Source organism: Pyrus communis, chromosome 12, assembly GCF_041283825.1.
Source record: "Pyrus communis isolate YQ-2024b chromosome 12, ASM4128382v1, whole genome shotgun sequence".
Taxonomy (NCBI): Eukaryota; Viridiplantae; Streptophyta; class Magnoliopsida; order Rosales; family Rosaceae; genus Pyrus; species Pyrus communis.
In genome coordinates, this window is record NC_142576.1 from 25,138,285 (window position 1) to 25,162,258 (window position 23,974).

The 23,974-nt window shown below is 37.2% G+C and overlaps 2 protein-coding genes and 1 long non-coding RNA gene across 3 annotated transcripts; 2 read left to right on the forward strand and 1 right to left on the reverse strand.

Moving 5' to 3' along the window:
• Positions 1-3,378: 3,378 nt before the first annotated feature.
• LOC148692590 (uncharacterized) lies at positions 3,379-4,855 on the reverse strand. The gene is made up of 3 exons (XM_088681061.1): positions 4,674-4,855; positions 4,413-4,459; positions 3,379-3,682 (listed from the first exon to the last, which is right to left on the reverse strand). The coding sequence occupies exons 1-3, from the start codon at positions 4,759-4,761 to the stop codon at positions 3,533-3,535; spliced, it is 285 nt and encodes a 94-aa protein (XP_088537187.1). The 5' UTR covers positions 4,762-4,855; the 3' UTR covers positions 3,379-3,532.
• Positions 4,856-11,183: 6,328 nt separating this feature from the next.
• LOC137746211 (uncharacterized) lies at positions 11,184-12,246 on the forward strand. The gene is made up of 3 exons (XR_011069786.2): positions 11,184-11,381; positions 11,482-11,534; positions 11,941-12,246. It is a non-coding gene; the product is annotated as an uncharacterized LOC137746211 (long non-coding RNA).
• An 8,049-nt stretch (positions 12,247-20,295) lies between these two features.
• LOC137746244 (C2 calcium/lipid-binding plant phosphoribosyltransferase family protein) lies at positions 20,296-23,677 on the forward strand. The gene has a single exon (XM_068486320.2). It carries the CDS (start codon positions 20,430-20,432, stop codon positions 23,472-23,474), a length of 3,045 nt encoding a protein of 1,014 aa, XP_068342421.2. The 5' UTR covers positions 20,296-20,429; the 3' UTR covers positions 23,475-23,677.
• The last annotated feature ends 297 nt before the right edge of the window (positions 23,678-23,974 follow it).

A 23,974-nucleotide genomic window follows, 5' to 3' on the forward strand; every position in this document is an offset into this window, starting at 1 on the left:
CGAGCAACTATCCAATGGGACCTCTATGGCCAATGTAGAGAAAAGAACTCCAGACTAATAACTGATATAACAAAAATATAGTTAGAAGGGTATTATTGTAATTAAGATATATGGCTATATAAGGGATTGTATAGCTATCATTTTCTTAAGTTCAATTGTATACATTTTCTCCAATCAATCAATACAATCTCTCTTGTTTCTCTCTTTCATCTTCCTCTTCTTCTGTATCAATTCTTCATCTTCTGGAATGTAGTTAACATGGTATCAGAGCTACCAGGCTCACGCCTTTGATTCTGGTGGTTCCATTTCCTTTTTTTTTTTTTTCTTCATATGTTTCTAGCTTAGTTTCTTTCCAAATTTTCATTAGATATTCGGTGCTTTCGAGATTGTTCTTTGGGCCTTTTGGAGTTCACAGAATCTTGTGCTACTTCGTCGGTAAAATTGTCCTCATGAATTGATGTTTCGTCAAAATCCGTCTTCAACCTTGGTTTTGATAAGAGACAGCGATCATTCCCATTTGATTCAACCACTAGCGTGCCATGGCCTTGCTTTTGTTCAACCGTCTTCTGGGACTTCGCCGTCGATTTCGACGTAGGGGAAACATTAGGGTTCGAATTCTCAGTGTATCTCGAGTTGTTGTGTTTCTTGGATTGAGACCCATGTTGGTTTTTCACAGGAGTCACTGCTCCGGCGTTCTTGCCGATCAAATACATAGGAATGTGACTGGAAAAAGAGAGATTATTCGCCAGACATAACTGAGTTCGTTGAGTTTAGATAAGAAAATCAATGAGTGCCTAACCAGACCATCTTCGTGGGTCCTCAAGGGAAGCCGAACTGCAACGTTTAGAGACAAACCCACTGCCATTTCTCACTCGGGTTTTGCTCAGTCTTGGTTTTCTCAGTGCAAGTTGGTAGATTAATTTGCCAAGGTTTCTGGTTTGCTTCCTCTGCATGCTTTGGCTCAAGATTGAAGTTCTGATTAGGTTCTTGATTTCTGGTTTTCACAGTGCACATAATATGTTTGATTGAATGTTTCAGTAAGAAAATGTTTGCTATTTTGTCAATTAGTAAGGCTGATAGCCAAATAGTGGTATATTGAATTTACACTCCGCTTGTTCATCTTTCTTGTGAGTCTTTTCTGGGATATTAGTGTGATATTTAGGATATTTGGGTTCAAGATTCTTCATTGCTTCAAGATCAATGGTTTGTCATGGACTTCATTTGGTTTGCTGGATTTTCGAACCATGAACTGTGCAATTTTATGGTGTCCAATTCTGTCTCTCTGCCTCACTGAAATTCTATTGTCTCTTTATTAGGTTTGAATTGTTCAGAAGCTTATAACAGCCTATAATGTTGATTTCTTGGAGTGTCATTCTCCTTGGTTAATTTTGGTATCTGGGAAGATTTAGGAAGCTATTAGGAGTGTCAATCTCCTTGGTTGATTTGATTTCTTGGAGTGTCATTCTCCTTCATTAATTTTGGTATCTGGGAAGATTTAGGAAGCTATAAGGAGTGTCATTCTCCTTGGTTGTTTTGGTTTCTTGGAGTGTCATTCTTCTTGGTTGATTTGTTGCCAGTCTCTGTAAAGATTTAGGAGGGGTAATTTGCATATACAGTGAGTGTGTTACTATGGCTTCTCAGTTCAAAGTCAAAAATCTGTTGGGACTACAGTTTAGCTTCAGCAGTAGTAAAATGTAAAGAGTTACTTGTTGCATTTGTTCCAGCAAGCTTGCTGTTAGGTTAATACAAAGTTGGTGTAGCTAAAATTGCTACAATGTTGGATCATCAACTTTATTCGAAATGGTTTGAATTCGATTTCGGTTTTACGATTAATTGTGGCTTCTTCAGATATGTTTGATTAGAACGACGAGGAGCTTGCAAACATAATATGGGGTGCGGCATGTGAGAATGATGATCATATTGTGCCGTATAACGAGGCAAGTGATGATTATTGCAGCAAGAAGGAATGGAAACAAGAATCTCAAACCATCAAGCCTACCGAATAGAAGACCCATGGGCCAAAATTGACTTGCAGGATAGAAAGTTGGAGCGCAGTTCTAATTTTGACAAAACCTGGCTACGTCAAACTTCACTTGGATACTCCAAGTTTAGTTTGAGGGGGAGTAATAACTGATATAACAGAAATATAGTTAGAAGTGTATTATTGTAATTAGGATATATGGCTATATAAGGGATTGTATAGCTATCATTTTCTTAAGTTCAATTGTATACATTTTCTCCAATCAATCAATACAATCTCTCTTGTTTCTCTCTTTCATCTTCCTCTTCTTCTATACCAATTCTTCATCTTCTGCAATGTAGTTAACATGGACAAGCTCACCTCAGAGGTGAGAACTGAACAAATTGAAGATCATCCCAGACCTGGCTCCTAGGGCGGCCTCCAAGACCTGTTTTCTTAGAGTTCGGGGGCAGAGATTGTTCGTTGACAGCTCGTCGAATGAAAGAGGATCTGGTATCGGTATTGTTCTAGTAACACCAGAAAAGATCGAGAAGAGCACCAAGGTTGGAACTTCGTAAGGACTGGGGCTAACCAATTAATCAATAAACTTTGGCACAACTACGTCCATTTTAGCAGAGGTGCACCCATTCAAGTTCAATTACGGCTACGACCCTGTCAATTTTTTCGAGGATCTCACTGGGTGCCAACTACAACTTCCTCAATTTTTTCGAAGATGTCGACGACAATGGTTAGCAAAGGTTAGTAAAGCCACAAAAGGGCAGGTACATGAGAAACCCTCGAAGCATGTGATCCTGTGCTCGTTGTACTGAGTTCTCTGTTTATATTATTCACATACATGGGTTCAAGTAGTTGAAGCTGGACTTCCCTCCTTATGACATTTTATCTCGGCATTTGACTCCAACAAGGACTTCACGTTCTCTACTGAAAATATATATTGAACCCTATTGAACTTGGATGGGAAAACGTCATTCAACTAACTCCAGTTCTCGTAACAGTGAAATCATCGGCAAGGTAATCACACCTACCGATCTCAGGATCAAAGGATCAAAGGATCATATTCCTACATGCTACTACCAGAATCCGTCTTCGACAAAAAAAATTAGGTGTCGTAGGATTGAAAGAGCATATCAGAAACGCAAATTCTGATTTATAGTTTCAGAAACCTATTTAAAGTTGATTGTTAACACATCTTAAAGGTGAGTAATATATATGTATTCAAACTATCAAAGAAAGTCACCCTCCCACATCCTCATTTCTATTACCTGGCATTTCACATTCCGAGTACAAAGTTTACATTTATTAATGGGCATTTTTCTATAATATAAAAATCAATTATTATATTTAAATTGTTTATCATTTTTATAATAAAATGTATCAATTTCGATTCTCTCACACCATTTAATAAATAAATAAAAAATTATTGCTTCTAAAGTTTCATGTAGTTTCATACGAATATTAAACACATAAAAAAAGTTCGCTTAGATCGTGACTTTACAGCTTACAGATATACAGAACATCCTCAAACCAAAACTTGGTTCTTGGGAGTGATCTTTAAGCTTTTCCAGGGGTTCTTGGGTCATGATGGCTGTTTGCTCCTGTTCCCGGATAGTCTTCACTTTCTATAGTCACCCTTCCTTCAATAAACGCCTCTCCCCCACCCACATCAAACACCTCCTCTCCATTCACCAAATCCACTAGACCCTGCCAGAAAGATAATTAAATAAAGGCAAAATTAGGCGATAAATTACAATTCATTAACACATATATGTTTTTATGTACGAATCTCTGCATATTTAGATTGCTGAATAAATCAGGTAAATGAGATAATTATTATTAATATTTTGAAAAAGTCATTATGCATTGTTTCATACTTTTTTTTTAAAAAAACTTTTTAACCAAAATGGTCACTGAGATCCGCATAACTCCTCACTTTGGTCCTTTTGATTTAAAATCGATAGAATTGATTCCTAAGTTTGTCTATCATCAATCATTTTGGTCATTCAGGGAAAAATCTCCGGGAAATAAGGAGAAAATGACAAAAATACTCTTAATTTTTGTCAAATTAGTTTGGCCCTTAGTTGAGGATATTTTTATCACTTTGTCCTTATTTAACATAATTTTTCCACATAAGGTTCAAAATAATTGATGGTGGACAAATTCATGAATCACTTGTAACGATTTTAATCTCAATAACTAAAGTGAGGAGTTATGCAAATCTCAAAAACTATTTTGACTAAATGCTTTTTTTTTAATTTTCTTTTTACCGTGTGGAAGTGCATGATAACTTTTTTCACTAAAAAGGACTGCCTTATGACTTTTTCACTAAAAAATGATAATAACAGCGCTCTAAAATAATTATCATTGGTAATCACTACTTTAAGGAAAGAACAAGAAGAAAACAATGAATGAGAAGGCGAAGGAGCGAGCTGACCAGAGATTCTTGGACCGATAAGTCTTCCTCCTCTGATTTGAGGCTCCCTACAAAACAAGAATAATTTAACCAATTATTAATCCACTTCTTTTATATAAGAAAAATGAAATAAACCACTATTTTTGCACAAATAAACTTGTGCATATAGATAGACTGCAAATGTTTATATCATGTTGCATCAGCTTAAGACTTACCCCAATTGACCAAATAAAAATATTTAAAAACTAAAAGGAAAGAAAAAGGGATATTCTTGAGCCTTACTGGTTGCAGGAACCGCAGACAAAAATAGAACATGAGAGAAAACCAATAAGAGTACCAGCAGCAGTCTAAGGAAAGGCTTCTGCAGCATATTGATCAAACACAAGGAAGAAGAAGAGGATAATGAGGTTAAGAGGTTGGTGAATAGCAAGAAGAGGCTTGTAGTATGATTGCTTTTATAGAAAGACCACAAAGAATATTTATGAAATTCTTTATCCCACCGCAAAAGTCAGGTCAAATTATTTCGACTTATCCAATTTAATTTGATATAATTTGACAAAAAAAAAATTTAATTTGATAATATAATAAGGGCTAATAACATTTTAATGCTTCTCAAAAACAGCAATAAACTTCTCTAATTTTCACACAATACATTTTAAGATTTAAAATTGTGTTAATTTATTTTGTCTCTTTAAACATCTAATTTCATTAAATTGATTATTTTTTTCTAATGTGGTGCACATATAACTTATATGATGGCTCATATAGTTTTTACGCTCTCTTTATCATCAATTTAACATATGTTCAAAAGATCATAAATGAATAGACTTTTGGTTTGGAAAAAAAAGGGACTTTGTCCTAAAACTTGATTATAAAAACATTTTATGACCTAAATCTTTATTTTCTATATTAATCGGAGAAATGTCGATATCCTGCTTGTAATATATATATCCACCACTTGTGAAAGAAAACTAATAATTTGGTGTCATCTCATTTATCGGCATAACATATGAATAAATAAAACATACACTCGTATATTATTTTGTTCTTACAAAAGTTCATTTGTGAATTATTTGAAAATGTTTATTTTTGTTTTCAATATTATTATTATTTGGCATATGACACTTTAGAGCAGTGGTGGCACTGTTGGTGGGTAGCAGAGTGATAAAAATTCAATTGAGATTTAGGTTCTGCAAGAAAGAGTACGAAAATAGTAACGTTTATACATTCTAGTGCAGATTTTGCTCTCATCAAACTTCCTCTTTTAATATTTAATAATTTAACTTATTAACGTTAGGGTTGGTAAAAAAGAATATTATTGATATGCCACTGAATAATGTAAGGAATCTCCGTGACTACAATTGATGGACCTCTTGGGAAGTTTGGAGAGCTTGGACGGTGGAAAGACGTCTTACTTTCGACTTTGTTCCATTGTCGCATATGGCAACGTCGGCAAGTTCGTTTGTCATTAGGGTTAAGATCCCACTGACTCACTGACTTAGGGTTTGTGGCTGTTGGCCCCAGTGATGGAGATAGACTCATACATTCATACATGGTCAAAATAATAGACAATTACAGACATCCCCTACCAGTTCTAGGGAGAGCCACCTAAACCTTATCAGCTTCTTTTTCTCTCTCTTCCTAATTAGAGATCAAATGAGATCTCACCCAAAATAAAGCGATCGAATGAGATTGGTTTCTACACTAGTGAGTTTGGTACTCCTTTTTGACCTCTGGCATGCACTCCTTTTATATATATATATATATTTTAAGGGTTGCACTCGATCCTCATATATTGAGTGCACGAAAAACCTGAACCCGTTCCATAGTTATCTCCCCACCTTTTCTGCCCGCGGTCTCAATCCCCCGTACTTTGCAAGACCGTGGTTCATCCTCTATCTGACAGAGTGGCGCATCCATGGATGCAAGTGTGTCAGCAGGAAGTCTACTTTGAAAAAATGTCTCCGGGGTCACAATCCAGGTGAATCAATCAGTATTAGCTAAGGAAAGCATTCGGGAAGAGAGGAAATCTGTCTTTATAACAGTGTTTCAAGGGTAATGCTAAGGAGACAAATTTATCAAATCTTATATACTAACTGATATGGTTATTGATGATTAGATTATTACTTAAGTGTTGATTAACATGTTTATTTCTTATTAGTGACACATTATTTAATTTCTAAATTAACGGGCTTGTTTCTTATAGTGTTTTAAAGTTTTGAGGACGTTTAAGATACTTTGTTAATGAGTGATCAAGATTGGGTGACATTTTTTTATATTCATTTAGTAAGGCCTACTTCATAATGTATTTTAATGATCCGAACCGTCTATCTTTTAGGTCATCTCTCAAAGATATGTCTACCACAAATCACCAAAATCTGAAACCATATGACCCGTTAGATTAAATAACAGTCATTTTAGTGTTTCTTTGCAAAACCGTATTGTCCATTTTCTTTACAACAAATGAATGTCTTAATATCTTTAAAAAAATGAACATCTTAATAGTTTTGGGTTTTTAAGGATGATGTATGAATGATAAATTGAAATACAGTTCGGGATACACTCAGACAACAATTAAAGATGAAATGAGACAATAGACTAAAGTCATTTTGTAACTAATTTTTTCAGCATTTGTAAAAAAAAATTAGCTTTATTTGACACAAAAATGAGCTAAAATTTTTTAAGGTGCCCTCTTAGTTAAATTTTTGACTTCGTCCCTGATCTTATCAATTATCATTTAATAAACTTGGAGATTTTCTCATACTTTATGGTTTCTAGATCTCTTGTTCTGAACATTAACGTTGATTGATCTTCTCTTTGTCACGCTGCATCAATTTTACATTCTTATCTAGATAGGAGATCATTTTTGGTGTTCATTGAACATCATCACATGGTGATAGTATTCCACTAAAATTATAAAACATGTATTTGGTTTTTTTTTTATTAAAATACCCTGAAATAGGGTTGTATGAACCTTGTTACTTATCATTTTAACACGTGAAAAAATACATCATGTAACAAGTCTTCCAGAAATAAATTAAAGGGTAATTCTAGGGGTGGTTCGGTATGGGATCCCATACCGAAACCCTTGTCCCGATTCCCAAACCGAAATTTTTGGGAATCCCAAATTCAATACCAATCCCAAACCAAATTTTCGGGAATCCCAATTTTCGGGAATCCCGAAATAATTTCGGGATTTCGGGACAAATCGGGAATCCCGAAATGTTTTTGGGCTTTTGGACTAAAATTTGACATATTATGTTTTTGGGTTAAAATTTGACATATTATGTTTTTGGGCTAAAATTAAGTTTCAATCTACCCACTACCCATTTGTGCACAAAGTTTTTGGGCTAATGCCATCTCACCCCACATTCCAACTTTGATTCCTCCTCCACATAGTTGTAATTAAATGAAAATTTTGGCGGCACCCATGTCTGAAAGAACAACTATATTGTGTACTCGAAAACAAAAGAAAAAAATTTGAGCTCAACTAATTGCATGCCCTGTACCCACCTTGTCCGTGTATATATATACAATATATATATACTGATATGTTCATGCATGCATAATGGTCTTTACTCCTTTGTTTCCTTGATTTGCCTAGGTATGCAGGAAACTAATATCCACATATTAATCACACTAGTGGCTAGGTATGCAGGAAACTAATATCCAAAGATTAGGTATGCAGGAAACTAATATCCAAAGATTAATCACACTAGTGGCTAGGTATGCAGGAAACTAATATCCAAAGATTAATCACATTAGTTGAGACAACTGGAATATAGAAACAAACAAATTGAACAAACAAACATTAGTTATTTAGTTGAGACAAAGATTAATCACACTAGTGGCTACCAATACCATTAATTAAAAAATAATTCTCTTATAATTAAAAAATAATATATATATAATATTTATTTCTATTCGGTATGGGAATACCGAAAAAATGGAGATGTAATCTCGAATCCCATACCGAAATTTTCGGTTTGGTTCGGGATGACATACCGAAATTTTCGGGAATTTTGGTTTGGGATTTTTTTGGTTTGGGATCGGGATTTTTTCGGTTTGGTTTGGGATTTTTGGGATTTTTTTCCAGCCCTAGGTAATTCTCAGTTTACCATGCTAAAGTGAGGATTGAGTGACACTTTCATAATTCTGTTAGTATTTCTGTTAGAAGCTCAGTTAACTGATGGCATGGTGCCTATGTAGATGAAAATTTGAAAACCACGATACTTCAGGGTAGTAAACTGAAAATTACCCTAGATTAAAATATCTCCTGGTCCTAATAGGTGTGCTAGACTTAAAAGTGAATCTAAATAGGAGTAGGATTCTCCCTTCCTATTCCCATCCCCTTCCCTCCCCTTCTTTCACACTTTACTTTTTGTGACATGCCCAACCCTGATATAGTCTAAACACCAAGGTAAGCACGTGATGGCCGACACCCGAAGGTAACAAAGCCATATTAGGATGCATTGAGAACTTAGAAACAATTAACCGACATAAATGAAACTTGTATATTTAATTATAATAAATATGCAATTGTGGAACGTGTTCAGAGCATACAACTAATATGAGACACTAAAAATGAATAATATAAAATTGAATGAACAAAGAGATGGGGTCCTACACCGAGAGGACTCAAAGATGCCGATGCAGGAGTGCCTTGACATCAGGATTGTACGTCTCTATTCTAAGTCCTGAGGGGGCGCAAAACAAAAACATGAGTGGACTAAGTTGATATATAAGTAATAGTGAAACAGTTATTCATCAACGTACTAACCTCCAAAGTTTATGAAAACTCAATAGTATAATATGTAATAGGTTTTTCGAAAACCCTAACATGCCATAAAACCTTTCATAAAACATATATCGTATATAATGTGCTTAGTAGTAGTAGCACAAGGCATACATATATATAGACACACACACACACACACATATAACTTCCTTCGCCCGAAGGCACTACATCTCCCTGCCGAAGCCAAATATACTTATCTTCTAACCGAAGCCACTACATCACCCGACCGAAGCCAAATATAAATGTCTTCCGGTTGAAGCCAATATATAAGTATCTTCCGACTGAAGCCAATGTAGTATCATTCGCCCGTAGGCAGTATCGTATGAGTAACCGCTAAGTAAGCACATAAAAACATTAACATAATATTTCTAATATATATATATATATATATATATATCTATCTCAAATCGGAGCTTAGTAACTAAAACATCATATCGTAAAACCACGTTCATAAGTAGGTATATAGTCATCAATCATATATACCACAAAGAACGTAAAATCGAATAAGCATGATAATTCATAAAGCGTGAAACCAATTTACTCATAAACGTTTCATAAAACATAGACGTAAAATCATGCTTTTCATGTATGCATTTCTAATAGTAAAATATGCATTTTAGAAGGGGTCCACTCACAGATACTCCGCCATCGAAAAGCTGTGCAAACTAGCAAAGACGGAAGTGTTGTAATAAATGCACCTAAGCACATAAATGGTCCAATTAATAAAACTCTATCACAAATATTGAATTTCGAAAAACGGACATCAAAAATGGATTCACGACGTCGAATTACCCTAAAATGAGTTGGGCCCAAAGCTGGGTTTCGGGCTGGGTTTGAAATTGGTTTATGAATATCGGGTCGGATTGACCCATTTCAGGCCAGGTTACTCGTTTTCGACAGAGAAGAACGCTGGAGCATTCCCAACTCCGATCAACCCCAAAATTTGACCAACATAAGTCATGCGATACATGGATTTAAAGCTATGGAGGAAGGGAAGAAAACTATACCAAAATTTGGTTCAGCCGTGGCCAGAGTTGGCTGGAAAATGGCCTGAAAGTCACGAGATTCCATGCCGGAATCTGGGGAAAATCCCTCCAAGTTGTTTTCAAGCTAAACCTTCACCTACAATGGGTATACATACTTTATAAATCAAGGCAAACAACCATTAAGATAGAGAAAGGGACTCCGAGGCTCACCTAATCAGAGGTTGATGCCTGTTGAATTTCACCAAATTTTAGCACTAGTTTCCATGGTGCTACAACCCTAGTTTGCAAAAGGAGAAAAGGAACAAAAGAGGTAAGGAGGTCCGAGAGAGAGAAGGTTGGTGTGTGTGGGTGTGGTGCCATGTGTGTGAAACTTGGGAGAGGAGAAGATGAGAGTGAGCTGTGAGAGGGCAAAGAGAATAGTGATCTATTTTGAGAGAGAGAGAGTTAAGGTGAGAGAGAGAGAGAGAGAGATAGAGAGGATCGAGAACTTAGAGAGAAGAGAGGGAAAGTGAAAGTGGGCAGAGGACAAAATCAAAGGGTGGGCCCCCCTTAGGCACATCAATTAAGACCAAAAGCAAACCCATTTCAAAATATCTATCTCAAAGTGAAAATTTACAAAAATACCCTTCAGTTTCGTAAATTTCGGGACAGGTTGTGACATTTTGTTTTATTATCTTTGTAAAAAAGTTAATATAAGATGTTAACATGACTTAATCGTAACCGTTCAACTAGAAGGAAAGGAAAGAAGAAAGAGATTAGAATGAGAGAGAATCATCCTCCAACTTTGGATCTTCAATTATGTTCTAAAGAATGTGTTGAAGATTAACACAAATGAAATACAGTGGATAATATATGGAAGTGGAACTAACCCACAAATGAAATGTAAGTTGATTCCCCCCATAAATAATTAATCAAGTTGACTTTAGGAGAAATATTGTTATTGGTTACATGTTGGCTTTTGCATGTTCAACTTGTCCTTCTTATCTTAATATAAAACGCCACCACTTCCACATGTTTCCTCGTGCCAATTGCCATCATCACTCACCCTCTGCCCCCTTCCTTTTTCTTCCTGTCTACTGCGTAGATCCATCGAGTGATTCATAAGAAGCAGAGGCATGGCGCACAAGTGTAATTTTATGACACAACTAGTTCTCTTTCTATGTTTCACGTATGTCTTCTCGTCAATTGCTATTGCTCCTACGACAAGTAAGCCTTTTGTCATTCATTTGTATTATTTAAAAAAAAAATTGAAAAAAAATTAGAACAAGGATGCTCGGCGAATGATATTTATGTTTATTTTCTTAAGGAATCGATCATATAGGAAGCCAGAAGATAAATAAGGAAGACCTACTGAGTCAGGTAATTATTCCTCTAGTTCTTGTTTTATTTTTCCTAGAAAATATATGGCTTTTTTAGTTAAAATGATCTCTAAGATTGTCATAACTTTTCACTTTGATCATTAAGATTTAAAATCGATAGAAGTACTTTTAAAATTGTCCACCATCAATTATTTTGATTCTTCTGTCCTCCATTAATTTGAAGAAACCATCAATTCAAATAGAGAGGTTGATTTGACAAAATACCCTCAGTTTAAAAGAGATTTTTTACGGAATGACCAAAATGATAAATCTTAGAGACCACTTCTATCGATTTTAAATCTCGAAGACCAAAATGAAGAGTTATGCTAATCTCATATATTATTTTGGCTAAAAATCCAAAATATATTTAGTGCACAAATTAATTTGAGTTTTCTATTGTTATTCAGAATTTGCTGGATGAAGGTGTCCTGGATTTGGGAGAAGGATTTGTGGAGGGGCGGATGGAGCTGGAAACCAATGATTATTCAGGGGTAGGAGCAAATCCGGATCATGATCCAAAACCCCCATGAAGAACTTGAGCCTTATGGTGGATTTTGGTTTCGAACCTTAGAGCTGGTTGGAGTTTTCTTAGTTTTCTTCGGTTGTATGTCTTCCATGTCCATACATGTAATAATTTCATGTATAATTATTTTTTGGGTGATAAAAACAACGTGCTTGTTGAATAAAATCTTTCTGGATTTTGGTTGTTGTAATCTAGTATGTTTTAAATTTTCAGTTTATGATATATATGGAAATTAGAAATGAACTCTCCTAGGATAAAAGATTGTGTTGAGATCATAGAATGGAGGAGCACGTGAATGACACACAGTTCATAGCATTATCTGACAACCTTTCCAAAGTTCGAATGATTATTTGTAAAATTTGGGTGGTAAGGTCTCGATCGTGCGAGTCCATGTCGAAATATCTTAGGTACCAAATTTTTAGTGGAGTGTGAAGCATGTGTTGTCACTTATAATTGGTAAAAGAGAAATAAAAGATTGGTAAATAAATTAATAGTTTGGTTTGAGATTGTGTTGCTTTTAAAAAATAAAAATAAAAAACGGCTTATTAAGAAATTTGGAACATCAAATGCGTTTTGTAAAAAAAAAAGACTGTTGTCAATGACAATATAAAAGTATAGAAAAGCAAAAGCAGGGTCTACCGTGCTTCTAAAAAAGCGTTTTTTTTTTTTTTTCAAAACATAATAATCAGTGCTCATTTAATGAAATTTTCAAAATGGCAAGTATACACCCACATATTTTACAAAATTACAATCATTACCCCTATAATATTCTTTTTGACAATTATTATATCATATTAAATACCATATCATTTTTCGTCATTTAACATATTCACAACAATTTATATAAAAGTTTACCAAACACTCATACATTATTTTTTGGTTAAAAGCACTTTTACGCACACACACAAAAAGAAAAAAAAAAGTTTACCAAATACTCAACAACTTTATTTTACAGCTGTTTATTCTCACAGCATAGTATAATCAGTTTTTTAAAAGAACACAACAACACCAAACTAGCACTAGAGATGTCCTTCAAATAGCAGTATTTTTATAGATGTTACAACTATTACTTGAAAGATATATTAAACTAAAATTAGCACGTAAAAGCATCTTTAAAGAAGATGTAAAAAAGTTTACATCAGTAATAACAGTAAAAATAGACAATATTAGTGCTTTTCTATCGAAATGTCAATTCTTATGTAACATGACGTGAATTGGCAATAAAAATGGTTATTGTCAAATTTGACAGCAGCTTCAAATAAGTTTTAATTCATTGTTAAATTGTGGCATCCCACATCGCCCAGGGGAGTGATTCTTAAATGTATATTCTCATTCCTACCTAGCACGAGGCCTTTTGGGAGCTCACTGGCTTCGGGTTCCATCGGAACTCCGAAGTTAAGCGAGAGGGGGTTAGAGCAATCCCATGATGGGTGACCCACTAGGAAGTTGCTCGTGAGTTCCCAAAAACAAAACCATGAGGGAATGGTAAGCCCAAAGCGGACAATATCGTGCTACCGTGGTGGAGCGGGCCCGGGAAGTGGTCCCGCCCGGGCCGGGATGTGACAATTTGTTTTGGGAACTCACACAAGAACTTCCCAATGGGTCACCCATCATGGGAGTGCTCTCACCCCCCTCTCGCTTAACTTCGGAGTTCCCATGGAATCCGAAGCTAGTGATCTCCCAAAAAGCCTCGTGCTAGGTAGGGATGAAAATATACATATAAGGATCACTCCCCTGGGCGATGTGGGATGTCACAATCCACCCCCCTTAGGGGTCCAACGTCCTCGTCGGCACACCACAGCCAAGGTTAGGCTCTGATACCAAATTGTCACATCCCGACCCGGGGCGGATCACTTTCCAGGCCTGCTCCATCACCGTAGCACGATATTGTCCGCTTTGGGCTTACTATTCCCTCACGGTTTTGTTTTTGGGAACTCACGAGCAACTTCCCAGTGGGTCACCCATCATGGGATTGCTTTAGTCCCCTTCTCGCTTAACTTCGGAGTTCCTACGGAACCCGAAGCCAGTGAGCTCCCAAAAGGCCTCATGCTAGGTAGGAATAGAAATATACATTTAAGGATCACTCCCCTGGGCGATGTGGGATGCCACATAAATTCTTTTTATTAACTTTGTAATATTGGTTTAAAATATTACATTTTCGCCAGACCATGTTACTGAGTGGCCAAATGAGAGTTTGAACCATATTATTGTTAACCCATTGTTAGGCTAATACTATCCATGTCCCTTAGTGTAGATAATATCGTTTATTAAAAAAAAAAAAACACGTTGTATTTTCATTTACTTTCATTACTAATGCAATGTTTAAATGCTTTTATGACACTTAATACTATGGTCTAGTGATATTCCTCTTCACTTGTAAGTGAGAAGTCTTAGGTTCGATCCTCGCCCAAGGCGAATTTGAACCACATTAGTGCTAGCCTATTATGAGGCTAACTGTACCCCATCTTCCTTAGTGTAGATACGATCGTTTGTTAAAAAAAAAAAATTATACTCATTAGTTTATTTCCTTTCATTACTTATGCAAAGAAAATAAATATGAAATTGTAATATTCATTAATTCATTGCTTTTCATTAATAGTGCTACCTGATAAGAATTTATTATGAATTATTTATGTCAAATTTGAAATATAAAACATTAATATGATAAGATAATAATGTAGTAAAATAATAATTTAATTTAACATATTTGGTGGAGAACAAAACTTTAAAATATGTCAAAGTGTCATATCAGTTGTCAAATTTAAATTCATTTTTAAACTTTTTTTTCAAATTTTGTTCTCCATTTGGCTAACCTCACAATGAACTAACAGTAATGTAGTTCAAATTCGTCTTTGAGGAGAATTGAACCCAAGACCTCTCACTTACAAGTGAAAAGGAATACCACTAAATCGTAGTACTAAGTGACAATGAAAACATTTGTTAATCACTAAAAATATTTGAAGCTGCTGCCAAATTTGACAACAAACCTACTTGCTGACATTCCATATTATGTCATAAAGGAATTGACATTTCCGTTGAAAAATATTAATATTGTTTTTTTATAACTGTTATTACATTTTGACTCTTAATTTGATGATGCTCTACGAGATTTGACGTTAGAGTTGAGTTTAATGAACTCAGTTTTTAACCAAGATAATTATTTTTTAACTCTAACCCACTCACATATATTTATTGCATTAAGGTGGATTGAAGTCATTGCTCTCCTAAACCTATCTAATCCCAAGAAACTAAAGGTTCACCTCATTAAATTAAGGATAATACTTAAATTTCTTAATAAGGATACACATATCTCACTCATTGCGATAACATATTTTTATCGTCTAAATTTTATAATCGAAATTGTTCTTTTTTACTCTTTGTTTGCTCATTTGAAGATCATTCCTACCAAAAATCTTTTGAATTGAAAATAGTTTGTGTTAAAAAAATGTATGAAGCAAATCAAACGTGTGAGTACCAAATAACTTGGATGACTGAACAATTTTTTATTCAAATAATATTTTAATATGGATGATCTTCAAAAGAAGATTAAAAAAAATTAAACAATTTCGATTATAAAATTCATACATTTGAAAATACGTAATTTGCAAGAGAGTGAGGTGCATTCCTCAATAAAGGGATGCTAGACAAGGTACGAAGCATTAAACGATCAAAGATTTCATAGTCTAAATTGACAACCATCAAAACACGTCCCAAAAATTAAGCATAAAGAAAGAGCAAGAACCCCGATGGCTTGGAGGGCTCTCATGCCATTTGAAGGAATGGAAAAATTAGCAAAACGATTGATTTAGTAATACAAGTAACATGGAACGGGCTATCAGAGTAATTGCTCAAAAACTTGGAAGGCTTCTACTAATACAAAATTTAATTAAACCCAACTGAATAAACCTAAAGACCTTCTCGAGGTTACAGGCCCAAAGAGAAAAGTGACCAACTCGACCATAATAATTAATTACAATACGCTTTCAACCCGTTTCCCGCCCATCCAGTCCGAATTCGAGCTGCAAAGAATTCTGTTTCTGTTGAGATCCGAAGTAATTCAATGTTCTTAAGCATTGAATCGATTTTGATGATTGGATTGAATTCTTGTGATTCACACTTTTTGCATTTTTCTGAATTTGTAGCCAAGTCATTTAGAGAAAATAGTAATCGCCACTTATTAAATTATAGGCTAATTGCTTATGCACCTGCGTCATGTTACTAATTCACGTGACTAAAGCAAACTATCGTAAACAATCAGCATATTCAGTAGGAGACAGATTGAACTATTGTAGAAACGCTAGTGCAGCAATCCAGTTATAATTACTTAAATTAAATCATTGAAATGCATTTTACTTAATGTTAGAAACTGACTCAACTGAGAGAAGATTGGTTCTTGTGATACTGATGTTGGATAAAGCACTCAATTCGTCGTTAGGAACATTTTCGTGCAGTTGATCCTAGATTTAGTTGGCTGCCTTATCTAATCAGTTTCTTGTATGCTGCTTGCTATGCTTGTTGTTTTATTCAGGTTTGAAGATTGGCATTCAGATAGATGGATTCTAAGTTTTCCAAGTTCTGAGGGAAGCTTCCGCTGATGATGGACGATATCCAAGAAGAGCGATACCATCTGCATGTAAATGCAGTTTTGAGGAGTAGTCGGAGAGGATCTCAAAACTTGAATGCTTGTGCAGTAGCAGTTTATCAGCAACAGAAATATAGCAGCATAGTTAATGCATCCAGCTTCAGAGATTGTTGTGGAATCTTTTCTCCATTCTTAGTATTTAAGAACTGAATTGGAAATTCCTAGATGTACGAACCAGCTTAGCATGGTGGTTTTCTATTGATTTCAACTTAGCTTGATGGATTTATAGATGGTTTTCTCTTGTAAAAACAATTTTCAATTAATTTGATTATTTGATTAGCTTGACCGTATTTCTCTGTCATTTCTTTATGATATTTCTAAATATGTTGTGACTAATACATTTTTAGTAGTCACAATAGTTTCTAATCTTAAGTCACGACCTTCGTAGTGACTGAAAACCTGTTTTTTTAAGTCTCTATATAATGTAGCTTGTGACATGTTGATACCAAAAGAAGGTCAAAGCGATAACTCAGATTAAAAGACGAGTTAAATCAAGAGAAGCAAAAAGCACAACAGGCCCAAGAACCCTAAAAGGATCAGCTACCATGCATGCACAAGAGAGAAGGTCACACCATTTACGCGCGACCAAGATAGAGAACAAGACCCCTCATTCAACGTGTATCGTGCCTAACTCAGCCACTATGAGTTGGAAGAAAAAGGAAAGTTCATAATGATACAAGGACATATGGAATATTTGGACTTTATAAGTGATGCATCAACCACCTAAACCCCAAGCAATGTGCCTGCACTTGTCCTGAAATTTAGATTAAAGAAGAAATCGTATCCAAATTCCAAAGGGCGGAGCCAGATATTTATATAAAAAGGTTCATTTATTTTCCTTGGTATTGGGGTAGGTTAAATTTATGTTTTATACGCAATATTTAGGCTTGAGTATTTCACAACATGCTTTTTAACACCCAAAATTTTCATCTTTTGGGATGTTTTGGAGCCCAGGGCAGATGCCCTTGATTGTATCCTTCACATCCAATGTTAATGGTCTATTAATGAACAATATTGGACTGCTCAAAGATGAGTAAGAATTTATACTCAAAATTCTATGCAGCTGATTCATGAAATTTCGTGCTAAAATTAAAATTGAACATTTATAAATCACTCTATAAAGATCACCTCTACAAAAACAAATCAATTAAAACTAAGCAAATAGATTATTAACAATGGTAAATAGATAAACATTCCTTCCTTTAGTCAATCAACTATCACAAACCTTCTATCTATTAAACGATCTTAATTTTAACTGATTATTTACAAAATGATATTTACATATTAATTCATAATCTAACCAGTTCCGATCCTAAACACGAAGTTTCTTGAGTTGGACACAAAAAGATTTGAATAAGAATTTATACTTGTCTTGAGTAATCAAGTACTATTCTTTTTTAATTGCTTTGGCACTAGATAGTTTAATGCAAACTGCATGTCCTTCATATATACACACATTTCTCCCACCACAATTTATTTATAGTTCAACTATTTTTCTTGGCAAAGAAAATAAAAAACATTTTGAGAACATTTGCATGTACACAGTACACCACCGTCTTTGGATTCTTGAGATCTTCTCCAATCAAGTGCTCTTTTTTTTCTTTTTTCTTTTTTTTTCTAATACCCAAGTGCTTATTAAAAAATGCTAAAGTTCAGACCAACTTTTTAAATCTGTTTCCTTAGTGACTAAGCAAAGTATATATATTATGGAGCACAAGAACAAAGCAACGTTCATTTTTGCAGAAGGCTGCAAGAGTTCACTTACCTTACCTGCCTCTAAAAGAAAAATAAAAAAGGGGTTTGTGCGTACGGGCAAATAAGCCAAATGAACCAAAATCTTATGAGCATCTTCATGTCTATATATAATTATTAATATTTTACTTGCATTTTGTATCAAGTTACGATAATTCGAATCTTTCGTTAATGTATAATTACCAATGTGGCCTAATGGATTTTCTAAGTAAATCTTTCTCTAATATTGTAAGTAAATTAAGTTGTAAGCATTCAACAACAACAACAAAAAAAAAATTATTCTATTGCACTCAGTATTACGCTAAGTTTTTCATTAACTCCAAGTACTCCACATCTCGAGGCTCTGACGCATTTGTAGGTCTTCGATTCACTTTTCCGAATCACCTTAATCCATTTTCACTCATCTTATCTTCAATTACAGGTCACTCGTACTTTACCTTATACATCATCATTTTTTCGTGTGATCATACATCCAACGAAGCATTCTCATCTCCGCTAGCTACACTCATTTTTTGTACGTGTTGATGCTGGTAAATGCATTCATAGAAACAAAATGGTAAAAGCTTGTATGATTCTGGTTTTCAACATCGACTAACTATCTTTGAAGTGATTTCACGTTCGAATCTGTTTCTTTGTCATTGTATTGAAAAAATAAAAGAGAAGGTAAATATTTCTGCTCAAATGATAATGTCCCAGTTACAACTTAAAAACCTTTTGCAACAACACAATTGTAGCAGAAAACCGACTAATATATGCTTTTGACATGAAAATAAGATAGATTTTGGCTTATGTTGTATCTTTTTAAAAGTAGAAAGGAATAGAATGCAATGTTCGGTGAAATAAAGCCGTTGTAGAAAGATAAAGAATTATATATATATATATATATATGTATATATATAAATCAATTCTGCATCTTAAAAAAACAAAAATTGCAGACAATAAATCGTGCATGCCCAACTGCATGTAACTACTACAATAAATCATGCATACCCTACAATGTCATTTTACGTATTATGTGGTTTTTGTTTTGTAAATTTGACACAAGTGTGTAATACTTCAATTTTCGTTGGAGATGTTACATAGCTGCATTCTCAACCTTGAAAAGCTACAAGTGCAAGAAAAGTATCGGTTGATAAAATGAAGATAATCATCTCATAGCTATTGGAAATGAATCAAATCAAATAGTTCTTATTCTCAATCTTTCTTCCTCAGTCCTATGCTACCAAGTGAGAAAAAATTGAGAAAAATCCGTCGCTTACAATCACGATGAATGGATTCCTTAAAAGCTAAGGAATAGTAATCAAATGTGAGAGAAAACTTGCTATCTCAGATGTTGGTCTCTTAATGAATGATTTCACAACATTGTGTATTTTTGTAACATTGATTCATATATGTGACGCCATGTTAATTAGTTTGTTTAATGTACTTTCATGATTAAGTATTAAAATGAAAATTGGTAGTTAAATTGTCCTTTGATAATCATTTCGTTTTTATTTTTTAAATTTTCAAACGAGATTGCAGAAAATATAAAAATTTGAAAACAAAATAATTAAGTACCGGCTCCTAAATTATGAATAAATGGAAAAATTTGTAAATAATCAGAAACATTATCCCTCCGATAAAAACCGATCGAAAAATCCCTTCTTGCTCTGCAGAGCAGCACTAGGCACGGTGGTCAGCCCTCTCAGGAACCCACGCTACTATTGCCCCCACAATCCATCCAACATCTCTCGGGCCCCAAGATCCCGCCACGCGGCCAACCTTGTCTTACGTAGCCCTGCTGACGTGTCCCCGCTCTCCCCACCTCTTTTTAAAACCCCTTTCAATTTTCCGGTCCGTCTTCTTTATCATAAGAGTAAGTCAGTAACACCCTCTCACTCATCTTTCTCTCTCTCTCTCTCTCTCTCAAATATTTCTTCACCATTTTCTCTTTCTAAAATCTTCATCAATTTCTCTCCTCTCTGTCTCTGGAAACAAACATGGCGACCCGCAAGCTGATCGTGGAAGTGTGCAACGCCAAGAACCTAATGCCGAAAGACGGACAGGGGACGGCGAGCGCCTATGCGATCGTCGACTACGACGGGCAGCGGCGGCGGACGAAGACGAAGCAGCGAGATCTCAACCCCGAGTGGGACGAGAAGCTAGAGTTTCTTGTCAACGACAGCGAATCCATGGCCACCGAGATGCTGGAGATCAACATCTACAACGACAAGAAGGCCGCCAAGCGCAGCACTTTTCTCGGAAAAGTAAAGATTCCGGGAAATACTTTTGTGAAATCTGATGCGGCGGCGCTGGTTTACTTTCCGCTGGAGAAGCGGAGCGTGTTTTCTCAGATCAAGGGCGAGGTCGGATTGAAGATTTATTACATTGACGAAGATCCTCCCGCGCCCCCACCGGCAGAGGAGGAGAAGAAGCAGGAGGCAGAGCCTGATACTCAGCCTGCGACGGAGGAGAAGCCGCCCGAGAATCCAAAATCAGAGGATCAAAATCCAGAGGCTGCTGCGGCGAAAACAGAGGAAAAGAAAGAGGAGACTGACAATAAACAAGAAGAAAAGCCTAAGGAGGAGGCGAAACCGGAGGAGAAGCCGAATCCACCGGAAAAGGCTGAGGAGGCTTCAGCTGCTGCCACACGACCAGCTCCGCCGCCGGAGGTTCAAAATCCGCCAATCGCGTACGCAGTGGCGGAGAAAACAAAGCAAACGGAGAAAGAGAAGAACGCGCAAGTGATCAACGGCGGAATCAGCGAGCTCGAGCTTCAGCCGTTGGTTCGGGATCGGAGCCGGAGCGCGTACGATCTCGTCGATCGTATGCCGTTCCTATACGTCCGGGTCGTCAAATCCAAGAGAGCAAATGCGGGTCCTACCAGCACCGAATCCGTTTACGCAAAGCTGGCGATCGGAACGCACAGCATCAAAACCAAGACTCAGATTGACGGCAAAGATTGGGATCAAGTATTTGCTTTTGACAAGGAAGGATTGAATTCGACGTCGCTGGAAGTTTCCGTATGGGCGGAGGCGGAGGAGAAGAAGGAAAACGAACCGCCGGTTAAAACAGAGAGCTGCCTCGGGACCGTGTCGTTCGATCTGCAGGAGGTGCCGAAGCGAGTCCCCCCGGACAGTCCTCTGGCTCCTCAATGGTACACTCTGGAGTCCGAGAAGTCGGCGGGAAATGACGTCATGCTGGCGGTGTGGATTGGGACTCAGGCGGACGAGGCGTTTCAGGAGGCGTGGCAGTCCGATTCAGGCGGGTTGATACCGGAGACCCGAGCCAAGGTGTATCTGTCTCCAAAGCTTTGGTATTTGAGACTAACGGTCATCCAGACCCAGGATCTGCAGCTAGGTTCGGGATCCGAAGCTAAGCCCAAGGCTCGAAATCCCGAACTTTACGTGAAAGCCCAGCTGGGTCCACAGCTTTTCAAGACCAGTAGGACGGCCGTAGGGTCCACGTCCTCGAGCTCCGCCAACCCAACTTGGAACGAAGACTTGGTGTTTGTGGCAGCCGAGCCGTTTGAGCCGTTTCTGCTTTTGACCGTTGAAGACGTAACTATTGGGCAGTCTGTGGGCCATGCCAAAGTACACGTGCCGAGTGTCGAGAGGAGGATCGATGATCGAGCCCAGCCAAAGTCCATGTGGTTCAATTTGGTCGGCGACGAGACGCGTCCTTACGCGGGAAGAATACATCTGCGAGTTTGTTTGGAAGGCGGGTATCACGTGCTGGATGAGGCGGCGCACGTAACCAGCGATGTTAGAGCGGCGGCGAAGCAGCTTGCGAAACCGCCGATTGGGTTGCTGGAAGTTGGTATTCGCGGGGCCACCAATTTGCTACCGGTGAAGACCAAAAATGGCGTGCGTGGGACCACCGATACTTACGTGGTTGCCAAATACGGGCCGAAGTGGGTCCGGACCCGAACCATTCTCGACCGGTTTAATCCACGGTGGAACGAGCAGTACACTTGGGACGTATACGATCCTTGTACGGTTCTCACTATTGGAGTTTTTGATAACGGAAGGTACAAGAGCGATGAAGCGGGAAAACTCGAGAAGGATATTCGGGTCGGGAAGATCCGTCTGCGGCTATCGACTTTGGATGTTAATCGTGTGTACATGAGTTCATATTCCCTTACGGTGTTGCTTCCTGGTGGGGCCAAGAAAATGGGAGAGATTGAGATAGCCGTTAGATTCTCATGCTCATCGTGGATTAGTCTGATCCAAGCTTACACGTCACCAATGCTTCCTAGGATGCACTACGTGCGCCCGCTAGGTCCGGCGCAGCAAGATATTTTGAGGCACACGGCTATGCGGATTGTTACGGCTCGGCTTGCAAGGTCCGAGCCGCCTTTGGGACAAGAGGTGGTTCAGTTCATGTTGGATTCGGACACACACGTGTGGAGCATGAGGAGAAGCAAGGCCAATTGGTTTCGAGTGGTGGGGTGCCTGTCACGTGTGGCAACATTGGCCCGTTGGCTCGATGGAATCCGCACGTGGATGCACCCGCCCACCACTGTTTTAGTTCACTTGCTGCTTGTGGCGGTTGTGGTTTGTCCGCACTTGTTGTTACCCACCGTGTTCATGTACGCCTTCTTGGTCCTACTGGTACGGTCGCGGTATCGTCAACGGGGCCCACATAATATGGACCCAAGGATGTCGTACGTCGATGCGGTGAGCCCGGACGAGCTGGATGAGGAGCTCGATGGGTTTCCGTCCACGCGACCGGCGGATATAGTTCGTATCCGATATGATCGACTGCGAGCCCTCGGAGGTAGGGCCCAAACACTTTTGGGTGACGTGGCAGCCCAGGGGGAGCGTTTGGAAGCCCTGTTTAATTGGAGGGACCCAAGGGCAACGGGAATATTTGTGGTGTTTTGCTTGGTAGCTTCTTTGGTGTTTTACATGGTTCCTTTCAAGGCCTTTGTGTTAGGGTCAGGGTTCTACTACTTGCGCCACCCACGGTTCCGTGACGACATGCCGTCGGTTCCGGTAAACTTTTTCCGGCGATTGCCGTCGCTCTCTGACCAGATTATGTAGGGTGATCCGTCTGTATGGGGTGTATTTTTTGTTGCACTCTCTTGGTGAAGTACGTAGTTACTCGTTAAGTTGCTAGCTGCAAGCTGATGATGTATTATTTTTGTTTTTTTTTAATTTCTCATGGGTATTTCATATGAAGATTTTTTTTTTATTAATTAGTTGAATTGAACTTGAAATAATGCGTGAAAAAGTTGGAAGAAAAATGGCCGTTGTTGTCTATGGGGTGTGGACTATATAATTAATTTACTCTGACTGCGATTTCATCTAAATTCAAAATTAGGTTTAGGTTCCAGAAAATGCAGAAATGCAGGCAACGGTCTAAATCCACTTTTAAAGTTGGCTAATCGGTGATCATGCTCTAATTTCCATGTTTTTTTTTAATTTTTTTTAATCTCCCTAGCGGGTTATAGCATTGAAAAACATTAATTTAAGAGTAATGTTAAAGAGACTAAATTTTTAAGAGAGCATTTTTGTTTAAGTGTTGATTAACGTGTTTATTT